This window comes from Numenius arquata, chromosome 1 (genome assembly GCF_964106895.1).
Source record: "Numenius arquata chromosome 1, bNumArq3.hap1.1, whole genome shotgun sequence".
Classification (NCBI taxonomy): domain Eukaryota; kingdom Metazoa; phylum Chordata; class Aves; order Charadriiformes; family Scolopacidae; genus Numenius; species Numenius arquata.
The window spans coordinates 67,098,869-67,115,794 of record NC_133576.1 but is presented as its reverse complement, the minus strand read 5'-3'; the positions used below and the strand labels follow the sequence as shown (position 1 = coordinate 67,115,794).

The 16,926-nt window shown below is 45.1% G+C and overlaps 1 protein-coding gene across 2 annotated transcripts; it reads left to right on the top strand.

Annotated features, from left to right (window-relative positions):
* Positions 1 to 2,842: 2,842 nt before the first annotated feature.
* Positions 2,843 to 15,740, top strand: LOC141462820 (regucalcin). Of its 2 annotated transcripts, XM_074144873.1 has the most exons (7): positions 2,843 to 2,998; positions 3,396 to 3,560; positions 6,513 to 6,695; positions 7,977 to 8,192; positions 9,716 to 9,847; positions 14,355 to 14,509; positions 15,385 to 15,740. In XM_074144873.1, the coding sequence occupies exons 2-7, from the start codon at positions 3,398 to 3,400 to the stop codon at positions 15,433 to 15,435; spliced, it is 900 nt and encodes a 299-aa protein (XP_074000974.1). In that variant the 5' UTR covers positions 2,843 to 2,998; positions 3,396 to 3,397; the 3' UTR covers positions 15,436 to 15,740. The 2 variants fall into 2 exon arrangements, with proteins under 2 accessions (XP_074000974.1, XP_074000982.1); XM_074144881.1 differs by lacking the exons at positions 2,843 to 2,998; positions 7,977 to 8,192 and having other exon boundaries at positions 3,398 to 3,560; positions 15,385 to 15,739.
* The last annotated feature ends 1,186 nt before the right edge of the window (positions 15,741 to 16,926 follow it).

Below are 16,926 nucleotides of genomic sequence, written 5' to 3'. Positions count from 1 at the left end.
CGCAGCAGGGTAGGCTTACACTGAGGTAGTGCCTCCAGTACCCTCCTGGTGCCCAGTTCCTGCTCTTGGCCGCACCTTGCCCAGCTGTGGAGGAGGCCTGACAGACTCCTTTCATGCGGTGCTCGAAGGCAGCTGTAAGATACGGACATCTGATACACAGCGTTTGCACTTTGTACCAGGTGTAGATAAGGCCCACAGCCCTCCCACCTTCAGGCAGGGAGGAGGACTAACATAGAAGTAAGAGAAGATGACCCAAAGGTGAAAGAAAAAGGACGAAGATGGCTCTAAAGATGAAGAAATGAAGGCTCATAAAAGGAGAAAAGAACAACTGTGACCTTCCAGGAACCTGCATAAGCAAAGCCCAGTTTGGTTTTGTAAGTCCTGAAATTGTCCAGCCCCGCTTCTTGCCTGCAGTCCTTACGGGTGGGGGGATTTTTCCAGTCACACTGGGCCGTTTTCCAGAACTGCTGAACATTTCCTCACTGGTGAGAAGGGTAATGGTTTGTGGCAGGCTCAGGGAACCTGCAGGCTTGGGTGAGGGCTGTGACTTCACCTTATAGGGCCTTCTGTGTCACAGATCCACTCCTTCTGCTCTTAGTGGTTGTGATAACACGATTCCCCTTCTCCCTGCAAAGCAGGAGGAGTAAGTGTGCAATGTGCCTTACCACATGGAATAAACACTGGGCTACCAGCCACTTCCTTTTGAAGCCACAGAAGTGCTGTGTTTGCTTCCTGTCACTGGGATGTGGAGGCTGTGGAGTAGTTGTGGCTGCGGTGCAACAGTGAGAAGTTCCCGGCGGGGAAGCCATGTGGCAGCACCACCTTTGGCAGCCACCATCCCTGCGCTCTGGTGTACTTGTATTGGTAGAAGACCTCGGCTGATGCTCTCCGTGAAGGCATCCCCCCATGAATTCCTCCCTGCTCTACCTTTCAGCAAGCCTGGATTAGCCATTACAGAAAGACAAAGCAGGAGTACTGTCCCGTGTAACTAGAGATCCAAGTTCAAAGTATTTGGCACTTTGGAAGAAGATCGTAGTTTGTGTTGTAACCTGGCACTCGCAGAAGCTGTTAATTTTCTCCCAAGGTGTGTGCCAACACACAGCTTGTTTTGATGCCTCCAAACCATGCTGGCAAATGCCTAAGTCAGCAAGGAGCAGAGAGACTGGCCAGGTGGGTTGAGTGTGTGAGTATCTCCTGATGCTGAATTCAATAAGCTGCTCTGTTGGCCATGTATCCCAAATGGAGCGTGTAAGGATGGTGGGGGAGCAACAAACAGGGCTGAGCTTTGTAAAAAGCAACAATTCTGTTTCACTGTACTTACAAATTCTCAATGAATTCTTGGTGTATTTTCAAATTTTAAACCACTGGATTTCCTTTCTTCATTGTAAGACGTATAAAAGAAGCTGAGCTGCTGTGGCACTTTTTTTCCCTAGATGTTTGTTTTCAGTTGGCAGTCATCAATAACTTGCTTGCCTCAAGTCCGAGATGAAATCACACAATCACAGAATGATATGGGGTTGGAAGGGACCTCTGGAGATCTTCTAGTCCAACCCTCCTGCCAAAGCAGGTCCACCTGGAGCAGGTTGCACAGGAACGTGTCCAGGCGGGTTTTGAATGTCTCCAGTGACGGAGACTCCACCACCCCTCTGGGCAGCATACTCCAGTGTTCTGCCATCCTCAAAGTGAAGAAGTTCCTCCTCATGTTTAGATGGAACTTCCTATGTTCAAGTTTTTTTGTACGGCACCACAATGGGGGCAGAAAAATTAATGCTAAGCACTGATGTAATGGTATGCAAGCCTGTAAAATAAAAGCCTAGCTGCTCAGGTAAGGTGACAATAAGTTGATAAATACCACGTTAGTAGTCCATCAAGGGATGCCTGCATGAAACACATTGGTAAGGACATCTAGCTCATGAACTTTCCAAAAATACCACTAGAAGTAAAAAAGGTGACGAAGTCTGGGTGAATAAAGGTAACCCAGTAAAAATGCTTGACAGGAGATAATTGCCAATAGGAAGGTGTATGATAAGGAAGAGAGAAAATCCATTATGTGAGCTGTGAGGGGGCTGCCTGGTAGAAGACCCCAGGGGGTGCTGTGCGATCACTGGGGTGCAGTGCTGGGCCCTACCCCTTGAATAAAGGGGCTGCTAAAAGTGTGAGCTGGAAACAAGAGCCTGGCTGGGGGAGAGGGGGGCAGGTTTTGGAGCAGCCAAGATCATGGCGGTTCATGGGGACATGGCACCGAGCCAGCCCCCACCTCCCTGGTGCACCCCGAGTTGTCAGGAGACGAGTGAGACACTGGGCAGCCAGACCAAAGTAATTTTTGTATCCTTAGGGGGATGACCAGATCCAAGTCTAAAGGCAAATTGTCACGGGATGGGGATGAGAGGAGCTGGCCTTCATAAAGTGCCTTTTGCTTTACCACTGGAGGCCATGGAGGCAACTGCAACGGAGAACGGCACGTGGAAACGTTGATGCTATCCCTTTGCCTTGTGCCTTTGGAAGGGTTTCGAGGCTTTGCAGCGAGGGGAGCGAAGGAGGGCAGGCCAGGCTGAAGGCCCTGGACTTCTGCGTGACCAGGAAAACATTGGAGGAGCTGTGGAGAAAGATCCCTGCTTCTGCAAGCCGGGGCCCACGGCAAGGAGAAGGCGCGTGGAAAGCGGGTCTTTCGGAAGGAACGGAAAACCTTGTCCGCCGCGGGGAGAAATCTCTTCTCCCTCCCTGCAGCTCCCCCCAGCTCAAGCAACCCCTGGCGTCCGCCCCCCTCCAGGGAGGGGAGCCCCCCAGGGGCGACATGGCCGCGGGGCAGGGCGGGTTTGGGCCCAGCCTCAGCCCCCGGGGCAGGACGGGGGAGCCCGCCCCTAGCCGAGGGCACCCGAGGCCCGGCCGCCGCCGGCCCCTCAGCGCGGCGGGGCCCAGCCGCCTCCCCTCAGCCCTCCCCGCTATAAGAGCGGCGGCGGCGGCCGGCCGGGACCCCTGGCTGCGCTGCTGGGAACAGGTAGGGCCGGCGAGGGGGGGTGTGTGTGTGTGTGTTTTTATTTATATGTTTATTATTATCATTCTTTTCTTTCACATGTGTGTGCGTGTGTGTGTGCGCGTTTAAATTAGACCGTCCCACGCGCGGGAGCAGCAGGGCGGGCGGGCCTTTCCCGCCCGGGCCCGGCGCCCCGGATTATTTATTTTTTCTTTCTTTTATTATTATTTTCTATTTTTATTTTTTTTTTAACGCGGTGGCAGGCCGGGCAGCGCACCGACCGGCCCCAGGCGCCCTCCCGCCCCCGCAGCGGGCCGGGCCGGGCCGCGCTCCCCGTCAGGCTGGGGTGGGGGGGGGGACGGGTGGACGGACAGACACACAGACGGGCGACGAGGCGCCTTAACTAACGTTCCCCCAACAGGCATGTCATCGGTGAAGATCGAGTGCGTCGCCAGCGAGGGCTTCAGGATCGGGGAGTCGCCCGTCTGGGACGAGAAGGAGGGCGCCCTCCTCTGCGTGGACATCACGGGCAGGAAGGTGTGCCGCTGGAGCGCCGCCACCAAGCAGGTGCAGACCATCTCCGTGGGTAAGGAGCGGCTCCCAAAAAACCCTGCTGCTGGACGTCAGGGTGGTGCGTTGTGTCCGGGTACCGCATCAGGGCTGCCGCAGGTGGTGCTGGATGGGGCTCATCTTCTGGTGCGAGGAGACTTCTCCCTAAAACCTGGCGTTCCCAGGCCAAAGAGGACACTGAGGCTTTGTGCTGCATGCAGCAACTAAATACAGTAACTTCCCAGGCTTAGTCCTGAGGACTTTTCTTACGATTTTGTGCCATCGGATTACATTCGATCTACTTCTCTTTCCTGTAAATTGTTCACAGCCTGATCTCTTTCTGCTCCCTCTTTGTCCCAGAGGTGCAAGGGTCACCAAGAGTCTCCTTTTCTGGTGGTGAGGTCTGTGGGAGTTTTGTTGGTGCTTTGAATGAGGAGTGTCCATAACATAGTCTTTATTAGAGGGAAATTTTCCATAACAATTTAAGAAGGTGATATTTTTTCGAGGTAACAGTGTCACTAGCTAGAGTCTCAATAGTTTTAAGTATTTATTCCAGAAAGGAAGAGATGTGTAAACTCTAATAAAGAAAGGGTTGCAGATTTACTTCTGGATGTGATAGTGTAAATATTTGTCTGTCTGAAGACAGCTCCTTAAGTGGTTTCAGTACTTGTATTTATTACTTTCTTACATTCAGTAACACTTGGTGAAAATCACTTCCTTTTACCAAACCATAAGCTGTTCACATTATTCACAATAAATTGATCTGGGCTTATCTGCTCTCCAAATTACTGTAGTTACCAGTTTCAAAATGAGAGAAGGCCTGGTACTAATTTTGGAAGCACTGCTTCCCAAACTTATTTCGCTTATTTTCTCTTACCTTAGCTGAGGGAGCATGCTTCTCCCTGCTTCCCCCGCCGCCAACTCAGACCTACGTGCAAAGGTCCAATCTTTTATATGTGGCCTGGAGATGTAGAAGGAATAGCTGAAGTAGCTACTTTTTTTTTTTGACTTCCTTCTGTTTCCTTTGTTTAGTAATAAAATAATTATAGTTAATGGCCATGCCTTTGGGAATACCATAATTAAAAGACTAAAAAAACCTCAAGCACTCAAAGAGTGGCATGTGATTAAAGTAGCGGGTTGATGTCCAAAGTGGAAACTGAGAGAGAAATGACTCATTACTGAAGCTTATAGAGAATTACAACCACCCCACACTTAGCAACAACTTCAAATGCCCTTTTCAGCTCCACAGGGAGAACACCACTACATGCGTAACCGTGCCCAGGGGCGGAGACCTTATGGTCAGTTTTCTGTTCGGCATAAAATAGTGTTGCAAATAAATCAGTTCCTGTGGATGCTGCTTAGCAAAGCCCTCCAGGGTGGCTGCGGACTGAGCCAGGCGCAAGGGCTAATGCAGCCTGCTGTGCAGTGAACAATAAGGTGGCTGTGTCCCTCTTGCTAGCCTGATGCACCCCTTTCCCCTGGGGTGCTTTGTCAGGAAGGTGTGGGGCAGTTCTTGTGGCTGTAGGGGTACGTGGGGGTCTGACACCTCCAGGGACAGATGGGCAGGGGTATACAGACTGCTGTGCTTGGGGGCTCCTGTGGGCCACGGCCCCAGGTGTTTTGCTCTAAGAGCAAAGAGTTGCCTTCCCATACTCTGCTGGCAAAGCCCCTGCTGCCAGGTAAGAAAGCACTTTTATTGGCATCGTTACCAGCAATTGGGAGAGCAGTAAAATTACTTCCTTTGGTGGGTGCCATGCACCCCTCAGCCTCTCTGTTCTTGCACCGGAAGAAGTGTCATCTGCTCGCCCAGTGTAGATGATCCCAGACCACTGCCAGTGCAGTCACACCTCTCTAGGTGAAGGAGTTGCTTGAGTTGAGCTTGCAGTCAGGTGTGCAACTCAAGTGTTGGGGGAAATAGCATTTGGATTTCTGGCATAGTGGTACTGCTGAAGTGGCTGCAAAGGGAAGGGGCATCCTGAGCCAAGCACAAGCAGCCAGAAGGGAGCAGCTCCTCTTGGCAGCAGTAGTGGCTGGTAGCAGTATAAGTGTTTGTAAAACTATTATCTAATTATACCTCTGCGAAGCTATAAATACAAGACATGTTTTATTTTTAAATTAGAAAGTTGGCGATTAGTCCCATGCATATTGTCCCGGACTTTATTGCTCTGCTTAAAGTTATTATTCCTTATATTGCGTCTGATTGTAGGCTTTTACAGAAGTGGTATCTTCACACTCATTTCTGTGTGTTTTTACTAATTCCTTTATAGTAACCTGCAATTGGGGTTTTACTGCATAATAACTCAAATGAGTATAAAGTAATGATGGAGCATGTACTAATTTTCTGTTTTGCTTTAACTCTTGGAAAGCTCTGCCACTCCTTGGTGTGTTTTTGGTGCTGCTGGAGGCATGTCTGAACTGCATGGCAGCGTGGTGCAGTGGGCTGGTTTTCCTGCCCAGTGTGACCTGTCCCAGTGCAGAGATACTCTCTGTCTCCATGAGTTACGACTGAGCGGCCATACAGGGTTGATTTACGCAGGAGCTGGGCTAAAAAAACACAGTTGCTCCAGAGCTCTTGTGGCAATCAATTTTTCACCTGGGGACGGGGGAACCCACACAGTAACCTGCCATAAAAAGTATACATGCCTGCATCTGTCTCCCTTTTTATATATTTTTTAAAGCACCTAGCAGAACCAGGTGCTGATAATGATTATTGCTCCTGGGAGCATTGGTAATACTCAAGTTCCCTGAGTTTATATGCCCCAAATTGGTGATTCCCTTCGTAGCCACTTTCTGTATGCATTAAGTATACCATCTTTGCGTGAAAGAATCTATTTTTATGTATTTAAACATCAGTTTTGTTGGTAGAAAAGTAGATTGTGTCTCTTGCCTGTGGTCTCACTGAGTTCAGCGTGACTGCTTGTGCGTCTAAAGTGGGCAGAAATGTCTCCCCATAGCACATAACCTCTTTTCCATTTTATCCTGTTTCTAGATGCTCCCGTGAGCTCTGTGGCTCTCCGGAAATCTGGGGATTACGTCATCACCCTGGGAACCAGGTTTGCTGCTTTGAAATGGAAAGAGCAGCTGGTAACCACCATTACTCATGTGGACAAGGATAAGCCAAACAACCGATTCAACGATGGGAAAGTGGATCCTGCAGGGAGGTATTTCGCAGGTATGCTGCAGGCAGTTCCTTCCTTCTGCTGCTCGGTGAGGTTTGAATGACAACACACAGCAATCAGTTGTAGATGCAGCAAGTGTTTGTTTGTAGTTAAATGGTGGGGATTTTTTTTTTTTGTTGTCTTCAAACAGAGTTTAATCCCATTTTATAAATGTACTTGTATCACCTGGACACCATCCTATCAGGACTATATTTTTAAAAAGAGGCCCACTATTCAGAGCCTGCTTAGTTAAAGACACTGGCCTTGTCTCCTCCCTGGTGGCATGCTTGTTTTGAATACTGGCAGAGTAGCAATAGAAAATGCTTTTCCATCTAGAAATTTATGATACTGTGGGGTTTGTTCTTCATAAATCAGAATTTACAGGTGGCATTTCTGAAAATTATGTAACTGTTCAGCCTGGAAAAGGCTCAGGGGGATCTTATCTCTGTGTATAACTACCTGATGGGGGCTGGAGTAAAGAAGACAGAGCCAAGCTCTGCTCGGTGGTGCCCAGGGACAGGACCACAGGCAGTGGGCACAATCTGAAATTCAGGAAATTCTGTTTGAATGTAAGAAAACTCTTTTACTGAGGATGATCAAACAGAGGAACAGGTTGTCTAGAAAGGCTATGAGGTCTCCATCCATGGAGATCTTCAAGACACAATGCTGCCCTGAGCAACCTGCAGTGGCTGACCCTGCTTTGAGCAGAGGGTGGGTCCAGGTGATCTCTAGAAAGTGCCCTCCAGCCTCAGCTGTCCCGTGATCCTGTCCTCCTGGTTTTTAAAATACCATTCTGTGCGTCTGCCCTGTGGTTGGGTCCCCAGGCCTACCTTAACTTGCTTTTACCTGGCCTCTCAAGAACCAGTCTCAGCTGCCAACTTCGAGTCACAGTGATGAGATTTGTTTTTGAAAAGGCTTTAGTAAGACTCGTTCTGAGGGAGGAGAAGGAAAATTTTTTCCAGTCTTGCTGCTTTACAAGACATCAAAATTTATGGGAAATTAAATGCTGCACACCTTTCTTAGTATTTGAATGGCTGAATAAGATGTTTAGCAGAAATCACGCTGTGCACCACTTCTGTCACAGTTCAACAAAAAAACCCAAAGGCTGTGTTTTGTCGTCGTCTGCTAAAAGCAAGCACTTTTGAACTCGGTTTCTTCCCTGAATTTCTGAAGCCCCCACACTGCTCCCATCTACTTTGGCAGTGTGGTCACCATGATAGTCAGGGGCTCCCACCAAACCCAGAGGAGAGCCCATGTTCTCTGAATCTTGCTTTTTCCTTTTTGGTTCTGCACAGGTACGATGGCCGAGGAGATTCGACCTGCCGTGCTGGAAAGACACCAGGGCTCTCTGTATACACTCTTCTCCGACCTCTCAGTGGTGAAGCACTTTGATCAGGTGGACATTTCTAATGGGCTGGACTGGTCGCTGGATCACAAAACCTTCTTTTACATTGACAGCTTGTCCTACTCGGTGGATGCCTTTGATTACGACCTCCAAACTGGAAAAATTGGTATGGATTGTTGTATTCTAAAATAATCATTTGTGCCTAAAGATCGCAATGTTTGTTTCCATTCTGGTAATTGTGCGAAGATGATCAGAGCTTTGGGAGCATTTCTTCATAAAACTTGTTAGAAAAAACCAACAGAAGCCACATTAACATCCATCTGGGCCTGTGCAGGCTCCCAGCTCAAACTAATCAGAGGCTGTTGGTAATATTATGAAGTATTTAAATTGCATGGTGGAGTTTGGGTAGTAATCTGGACTAGTGTTACTAAACACGATGCACGTCTGATCTTCTTGTGTAAAAAGGGCTGTTTCTTGTATGGCTAGACTTCTGTGGCTGTGTGTTTCATATTACTGACAGCATAGGGAAAGTAACAGAAAGGTTGTAGTCTTATACAAAACCTCTGCTAGCTTCTCTAGATTTTTTTTTTCACCCTGTTTTGTTTTTTAAAATACAAGCTCTTAGATGAAGATTCTGCAGAGTTAAGCAACAACTGGAAAGCAGTAACTCAAAGTTCTTCTTCCTTCATTTATTTAAAACAGAACAAAACAACTCCTTAAGGGCTTCTACAAGCTTGGGCAAAAGAAAAATTCCAGTGATTTGGACTAATAATTTGCTTTTGAGTACACGGACTGCAGTATTTTGCTTTAAAAGAACCCGGTCAATTTGATATTTAGTTTTAAAACTGTGAATTTAGATGTAGTATCTTGTCCCGATGTCTCTGCTATGGCTTACAATTGAATTTTTCTTTTGGAAATAGGGTGATTTTCTCTCTCTCTCTCTCTCTCTCACCCACGCTCGCTCGCTCTCTTTCTGTGGGCGATCTGACAATCCCCAGGAGCACAAAGGAAACTCATTAAATATATTGCTACATGTGAGAAACATTGAAGTTGTCAGAGCATAAAATAAGCAATGTTGGAAAGTTGGTTTCAGTTTTCTTTAATAACAGTGGGTAAACGTTCAGATAGATTTGTTTGTTTTAAGGTTGACAATATGCCTTTGAAGTTGATGCTTTTCCTAACTCTGTGTTTATATAAACTCTCAGTTTATATATCTGAAGGTCAGTTTTGTGTTGGAACAGTGATCATTGGCACGATCCAGCAATCTGTTGGAAAAGTCTCCAGTTCTGTGACTGGAAGTGACCCGTACTTGAAATGAGCCAAACTGCTTTTAGAACAATTAATTAATTTTCTGGAGAGATACATATATAAAAAACATTAATTTATTCAGTTATTTATTTAATATTTTAAGTAGACAGCATGAGTGGTGCACTAGAAAAGAACATCAGAAAAAAAAGATTATACTTTCAATGGATAGAAACCGATCTACAGGCTTTCACACTGAGAAACGACTGTCTCGGGAAACAAACAGGGCAGCAGTGACGAGCTATTTCTTTCATACCAAAGAACTCAGGACTTCAGCACAGCTTTTGAAAATAATAGTACGAATAATAACTCTGCTGGGCTGTGACTGATAAAAATTTTAACAACTGTCTCACTTAATTTTGTCGTGGTTTTTCTACCCTGCAGGCAACCGTAGGAGTATATACAGACTTGAGAAAGAGGAGAGCATTCCTGATGGGATGTGCATTGATACAGAAGGCAAACTCTGGGTAACTTGTTATGATGGTGGGAGAGTGATTCGTCTTGACCCTGAGACAGGTAAGTTCTTGCAAAGGGTGGATTGGAATTCTGTGTTTGAAAAAAAAGAAAAAAGAAACAAAAGCAAAGAATGAGTTGAGAGACGGGTGGGGAGGGCGTTTTCCCCTTACAGAAATGGTGTATCCACTCTTTTTAAAACATCACTTCTTTTTTTTTTAAAAAAAAAAAAGCAATTATATGTCCCTGCTCTCAAAAGTTAGCTTTGTAAATAAGTCTGCTTTGTTCCCAGCCTTTGTTGTGTTGGAAAAGGTAAAGTTGCTGAGGAGATTACCATCATACTCGCAAATTGCTTGAGTTAGTGTCCTCTTGCATCCTCCAAACTTAAGATCAGTGTTTACCTTATTGATAAATGATGTGGAAGAAAATGAATAAACCATGAAATGGCAAAGATGACTTAATCCATTTTTTTGTCTTTTTTCTTCAGTATAGTGTATTATTTTGGGCAGCCTGCTGAGGTTAATACATCACATGACACTGATGCCAGCAACATTTTTTTGTTGTTGGAAATTATTTGCATGATAAATTTTGCAATTGAAATAATAAAAATAATAATAAAAAAAAAAAATTTAATGAATTCCACAGGATTTTGTCATTCCCACAGTAACGTCTTGGGTGTCCCCATTGTTCATTGCTACTTTCATTTGGACTTTGGTGGTCTGCCAAGCATGATTTAGTCTGGGTAAAAAAACACGTGTAAAGCACTTTGGAGAGACTGAACCAAACTATCTGCAAGGGGCCAGTGGGTGAGAATGGGGGGGGGCAATTTTGGCAGATCCCAGACAGCACAGGTTTGCATAATGCAGTATAGGAGCAGCTGCACTGGGTTGCATCTAGGGTCTCTTGAACCCAGGTCCAGCACTAACGGAAATCTAGAGGTTTTATGGGGCTGCAGATTCAGGGGTGCCAGCGTCCCTTGACACATGCCTCTGCCGCAGTGCGCAGCAGACCCTGGCACACACGTGCACCAAGTGGGTCAGGTTGCAGCCTCTCTTCTGACTGTTGGAACTTCTTACTTGAGGCTCAGGCTGTGCTTTTCACCTCACCTTTTGATTTATACCCATCCAAGGTCTTGCCAACCTGTGGGACTTCCTCCTGTCCTGCAGAGTCTACACCCCAACCCTAGGAGGAGGGAGATCCCAGCAGTTCTGGGACCTGTTTTTTGGTCACACGTTCCCCTCCTTTTGTGGGTAGAGCACTCCTTGGTGACCTCCACCAGCCCTTTGGATACCCTCCTGGAGCAGTGGACTCTACCATTTTTTGTCTGTTTTGCTGTTTCTACCTTTTTCCTCCCTGGCCTTCAGACTCTTCATTTTTTCACCTGTTTTCCCTTTCCTCCTTCCTTTTGGAGGTGTTTTCTTAAGGGAAAGCTAATGGGAATAGTGTCCGTAAGCAGATGCATAGGGAGACTGTAAGAACAGGGAAAGCAGAGTACAGATCCCTAATGCATTTCCAACCTCCAGCTATGCCCAGCTCCAGTTTTTTCAGAGCTGGATGTGATTTTGAGGTATCAATAGCTGCCAGTGGATTTCTCCCCTTGTCCAGGTAAAACTCCCAGCACCTACAGTGAACTGTAGCAAGAATTTTCACAGGCTAGGTGTCCATGTCAAAAAGAGCCACCTTCTTTGTGAATGCCTCATGCTTATTTGCCCTCTCTGTGCTATCATTTTAAAGTAATATCTAAAATCTGTGATTTTCTGAACTCTGAGTGATTTGTAACTGTTTAGGGAGATGACCCAGACTGGTTTGAAGATAACTCCACAAAAGACTGTCGTTAAATGCACAATAGCTATTCAGTGTGGCTTGAATGACTGTCAACCAGTTGCAGATACATCCACAGATAAACAGCTTATCTAAAGCACGTGAGGGATTTTCAGGTTTCACGATAGTGAAGCTTGAACTGTGTTTTTAGACTGTGAGGCAACTTGTTTATTTGGCATCTTTTTTAAATTAAGATTTTGAGGTTCAGAATGTAGCGGCTTCTTCTAGGCTTCTTTAGCCGAGGTGGCTGCTGCCTTTAGGTTCAGGATGTGCTACAGGGAAAGGTTGTGAAGACTGATCCCATTGGGCTTGCAAAGGGCTCAAAAGGGATGTCTAACTTATGAGTTACCAAATCTTCTCATACCTTCTGGTCACGTAGGGACCTGCTAGTTTTATGCAATCATGTCTTCTAATTAGAATTTAAGTATTTTACAGTTCTTCTTAATGAATGTATTTTATATCCTTTGGTTGTACAGGGTCTAAAAGATCTGCTAAGTTTCTCACTTCTACAATTACCAAACATAGATGAATACTTCAGGTGGATTTCAAAGCATCCAAGTGCTGATTTTCTTGCATCTCCAGGAAGATGTTGCTCGTCTTAGAGCTTTGTAATCAATATCTTCCAGTCTATTATCTGCTGAGACCACTCTGCAAGTACAGTCAGGGTCTCCCCTTGTCTCTGGAGCTCATGCCTCTTCTCCTACAGTGCATGTGTTTTCCCTTTGAATGCCTTTCCCGCTCATTTTCTCCCAGACTTGGTGTCAGCCGATTTCTAGGGTGGCTTCTGGAGTATTTTATAAGCTGCCATGTAATCCTTCCACTGCCAGCTGACTGTATAACCACAAAGTTCTACCAAAGCCAGTTGGCAGCAGCATTGTCTTGGGACTCATTGGTCCTTGTCACTCCCAGGCAACAGACAGGACTTCTTCTCTCCTAATTTTCTAGATATTTTGAAAAATCTGTTCTGCTTAGGAAAGTAACAGGTAACCGGACATGCAAATAATCTCTGACAATCTAAACACTATTACACTGATTTTGATTATTTTTATTATCATTATTTTGATTTTTTCTTCAGCCATTGTGGGTCAAAGTGTGTGCCAAATAAGCTTATACTGCATCAGGAATCCCAGAGTGCTGAAACTTCCCTGGCTGTTGCATACAAGAGGCTATTTCACCACTGCTTGTTTGCTGGTTTTTTATTTATTTTGGGATTAAAAGAAGTTTAAAAGTATCCAGCCCTCATGTCAGGGTTTTCAGAGAAGCAAAGGCAATTCTTTCTCAGTCCTGTATTCTGGATATACTGATTATATCCATACTAGCAAGTAAAATGGATCAGGAAATGTCCTTTAGTCTTGCACCATATGGCATATCATAGCTTATTTTGCACAGCCAGACTGTCTTCCCACAACAAAAGAGAGCCCACACTGTCTCTGGGGAGCAGCACACCCAACTAGGTGGGTGAAAATTGTGCCAGGACTGCGCCATCGGCTTAATAATGTGGGTCTGCTTTTGCCTGTGCCTGCGTCCCGTTTAGTGTTGTGGTACAGGTGAAAGCATTTGGTCTGTGCCTTTGTCAGTTCATTGCTGTGCTGCAAGGGGCCAAGGCAGTTTGGTGGGTGAGGGAAAAGATCTTAGAGCACATAAAAGGGAAGACAGGTGCTTGCTTTATTAAGCATCTCCTGGAAAATGGTGCCCCACTCTGAAATTGACCAAAAACTTCTCATAGATGTTAAGTGGGCCAAACTTTCCAGTTTTTCTTTCTCCTTGTGGAGTTCCCAACATCGTAGTTGTTCTCCTGCTGTTTCAACACATCTCTAAACAGTTGGTTAATGTAAGGGGACCAAGCCCTTCACACGTGCAATTGAGGGGCCAGGGAAATCGCGTATTTTGTAAGGATATTCACGTACTATTAACGTATTTCCAGAAAGAGAGATTTGATCATTGCTAGATAAAATAGGCAGGGTGGGTATAAGCACTCAATGCCCAGAATTAGGAGGAATTTTATAAAAATCTGTTGTAAGGCGTCTCAACAGTCTTCTGGTTAAGCCTGAAGACAATCTGTTTACTACTGTTATGCAGATGGAAGCTATTTGTTGGTATAATAAATGTGTAATGTTACTTATGGTAGGTCTGAGTTTCTTGTAAACTTCAGACATGTCCCGTGATCCCTATTTTATGCAAGCTTGATTTGAAAGGCTATTGAACTTTCAGGAAAAGCTTCTAGGAATTAATCTTCCTTAACTGCAGGCAGTGGAGGTGTAGCACGAGGTACGCCTCGGTAGAGCTGCACGAGGTCTGCTCGCTCCAGGCTTCCTTTGTAGTTGAAAGTAGGGAAGTCAGCAGGTCTAGGGTGTGTTCGTGTGACCTGTTTTAGGGAGGAATTATGTCCCATTTCCATTGGCTGCATGGGCAGCCTAGATAATGAGCTCAGATACAGATGTCTGTGCTGTGGATGTTAGCATTTAATTAGCGGACAGGCTGGGATGGGGGGTAGGATTTGTTTGTGATAACTGAGACTGAAACTTGTCAAATGATACATCGTCAACAGTGCGGTTTATACAGAAGTCTGGTTTCTTCTCTCCCTGTGACCATGCTCATTGGTATGCTGGAACTCAGCATGAGACCTCCCCCCTGCCCTGGTACCCGCTTTTGTGGAACACCTGGCTCTACGCTGGTTATTTGCAATAATTTGTTTAAACTTCTTGTTGTAAGTAGACTACCAGGAAACAACATGCATGTGTTTCTCCAGGAAAAAGACTCCAGACTGTGAAACTTCCAGTTGACAAGACAACTTCCTGCTGTTTTGGAGGAAAGGATTATTCAGAAATGTATGTGACTTCTGCCAGTGATGGGATGGATAAAGAGTGGCTCTCACGGCAGCCGCAGGCTGGTGGGCTTTTCAAGGTGAATAATTCTTTTTCATTCATTTTAGAGGGCCATTTTTTTCCCTCCCGCATTTAGATAGCAAAGCAGTTGGAGTGGCGGGAAGCAGGAAAACAGTGCTTGTTAGAATATTAGTCATATACCACAAAAACATAGAATCATAGAATGGTTTGGGTTGGAAGGGACCTTAAAGATCATTGAGTTCCAACCCCCCTGCCATGGGCAGGGACACCTCCACTAGAGCAGGTTGCTCAAGGCCCCATCCAGCCTGGCCTTGAACACATATGTTAAGTGTTTGTTATATGTGAAGCTCTTCTTCATATTTTTGGTTCCTGTTGGAGGTAATTAAATGTATTTAAAGGTTTGAAAATACTTTTGAGTTGAAAATCTGTAACAATGCTGATACTGCAAATTTTCTGTGCCGTCAGCTCTTTCTACTGCTCCCTCTCCCAACACAGTTCGAGTTTTCTATCTATTATGGAAAGAATGTGTAAATACTTAATCAATGGCAGATAAAAGCATCTGCTTTTATTTGCTTTCTAGTTAGTTATAAATAAATTACCTCTTTACAAATTTGTAACCTTGGGATTTTTTTAAAGCCCTGCTCTTTCATATAGGTGCATACCAAAGGTTACATTGTGAACTATGGAATTAAGGCTCAGTAGTATCTAAGAGGAGGCTTTTTGGGAATGGACTCTGGCCTGCCATTACTGAGCTTTAGAGAAGAGCAGAGGCTGTGATGAGCTGCTGTGTACAAAATATAGTAGGATATCAAGTTGGAGGACAGTCCTTTTCTGTATTAAAGCATGTCTGGTTGTAAAAGAAAAAAAAAAAAGTCTGATAGTGGTGAATTATTGTACTTAAATCTTTTGTCTTTTTTTTCTCTTTTCTAATAGATAACTGGGCTAGGGGTGAAAGGAGTCCCACCGTATCCATTTGCAGGTTAAATACATGCTCTTCAGAATGGATTAGAGAGGACCGACATAAGCAACACAAGTGGGAAGGTCTTATTCTGGTGGTCAGCATCTTTTGCTTTGAAACCATAACACAATTATGGTATCTCATCAGGAAAGAGTGAAAAACTACTGAAATACATGGAGTATTTTAAAACTGATCTTTTTTTTCCCCCTTTAAACTCTATTACTTTAAATATCTGGTGGTGCTTTTTCTGATGAGCTAAAAAGATTCTCACACAAATAAACTACTGACTATTGTAACTTTCTTTTATGATTAAATAATGTTTTAATATCTTTTCTTTTTATTGTTTATTCTCCCGTCTCATTTGCAACTCATGCTATATTGATTTATTGATTAAACTACTTACAGTGTCTCTTTTACATATTATCAAAGTTCTTCATAAAAAAGCCATTTGTGGTCTTAGTGCTGCGTTAACCGGAACTTCATTTGTCCCGTGATGTTCTCGACAACTGAAACATTAATAGCTTTTAGTGTGGGTCCGCAGCTTCCTTTTTACATTACATTTTTAAGGCCTCAGGTGTGGTTGTCCTTAATTAATTCTGATTGGCTGGAGCTGACCATCATCTCTCCCCACGACATGTCATCATTATGTTGCTCTTTTTGTTAACTATAAACCCAGACTTTTGGGATCAAGAACTGTATCTTTGTTCATCATCTGAAGATGTCGACCTGTTCTGGGGAGATCCGTGGTGACAGAAAAACGTCAGGCTTTCTTGGCTATTGGTGTTTAAAAGAAACCCCCACCTGCATGTACCTCCTGCTGAAGCCAACTCTCCCAGAGCAGCCAGAGGGGCCTGCATGCCCAAATGGCCACTGCTTCTACAAATGTGCAGGGAAGGGAAGTTTTATTGTGATTTTTTTGGCAGTGCCTGTTGTCAATGGCAGGCTTATTCAATGGATTGCTTTTTTGCTGGTAAATTCAGACCTGTATGTGCTGTAACAACTGTGATGTAGCTCTGTTGGTTTTTAAACTGCAGAGTTTGCTCTTGGCATGTTTCTTGTTCCCATGTTTGTGCACCTGCTGTGTGAGGATGAGGGGTGACGGTTTTAAACTGAAAGAGGGGAGATTTAGATTAGATATTAGGAAGAAATTCTTTACTGTGAGGGTGGTGAGGCACTGGAACAGGTTGCCCAGAGAAGTTGTGGATGCCCCATCCCTGGAAGTGTTCAAGACCAGGCTGGATGGGGCTTTGAGCAACCTGCTCTAGTGGGACGTGTTCCTGCCCAGGGCAGGGGGGTGGAACTAGATGATCTTTAAGGTCCCTTCCAACCTAAACCATTCTATGATTCTGTGATAACCCACCAGCTGCCAAGAGAGTGTGTGGCTGTGCCTTTTCTCTGCAGGTAGCTCCAAGAATCGGTACATCATGGTACCATAGTTTTCCACTGCATCTCTGCAAGTCTGCTGGAGTTGGTGTCTCTCTGCTGGATCTGCTTGTGTCTGCTGTGCCCCCCACCCC

Bases quoted from the DNA above. Each gene is read 5' to 3' on its own strand.
- LOC141462820 (XM_074144873.1), top strand. From the start codon at position 3,398: ATGTCATCGGTGAAGATCGAGTGCGTCGCCAGCGAGGGCTTCAGGATC. The intron at 8,193-9,715 runs GTATGGATTGTT...TCTACCCTGCAG, and splicing joins CCTCCAAACTGGAAAAATTG to GCAACCGTAGGAGTATATAC. The intron at 14,510-15,384 runs GTGAATAATTCT...CTTTTCTAATAG, and splicing joins AGGCTGGTGGGCTTTTCAAG to ATAACTGGGCTAGGGGTGAA.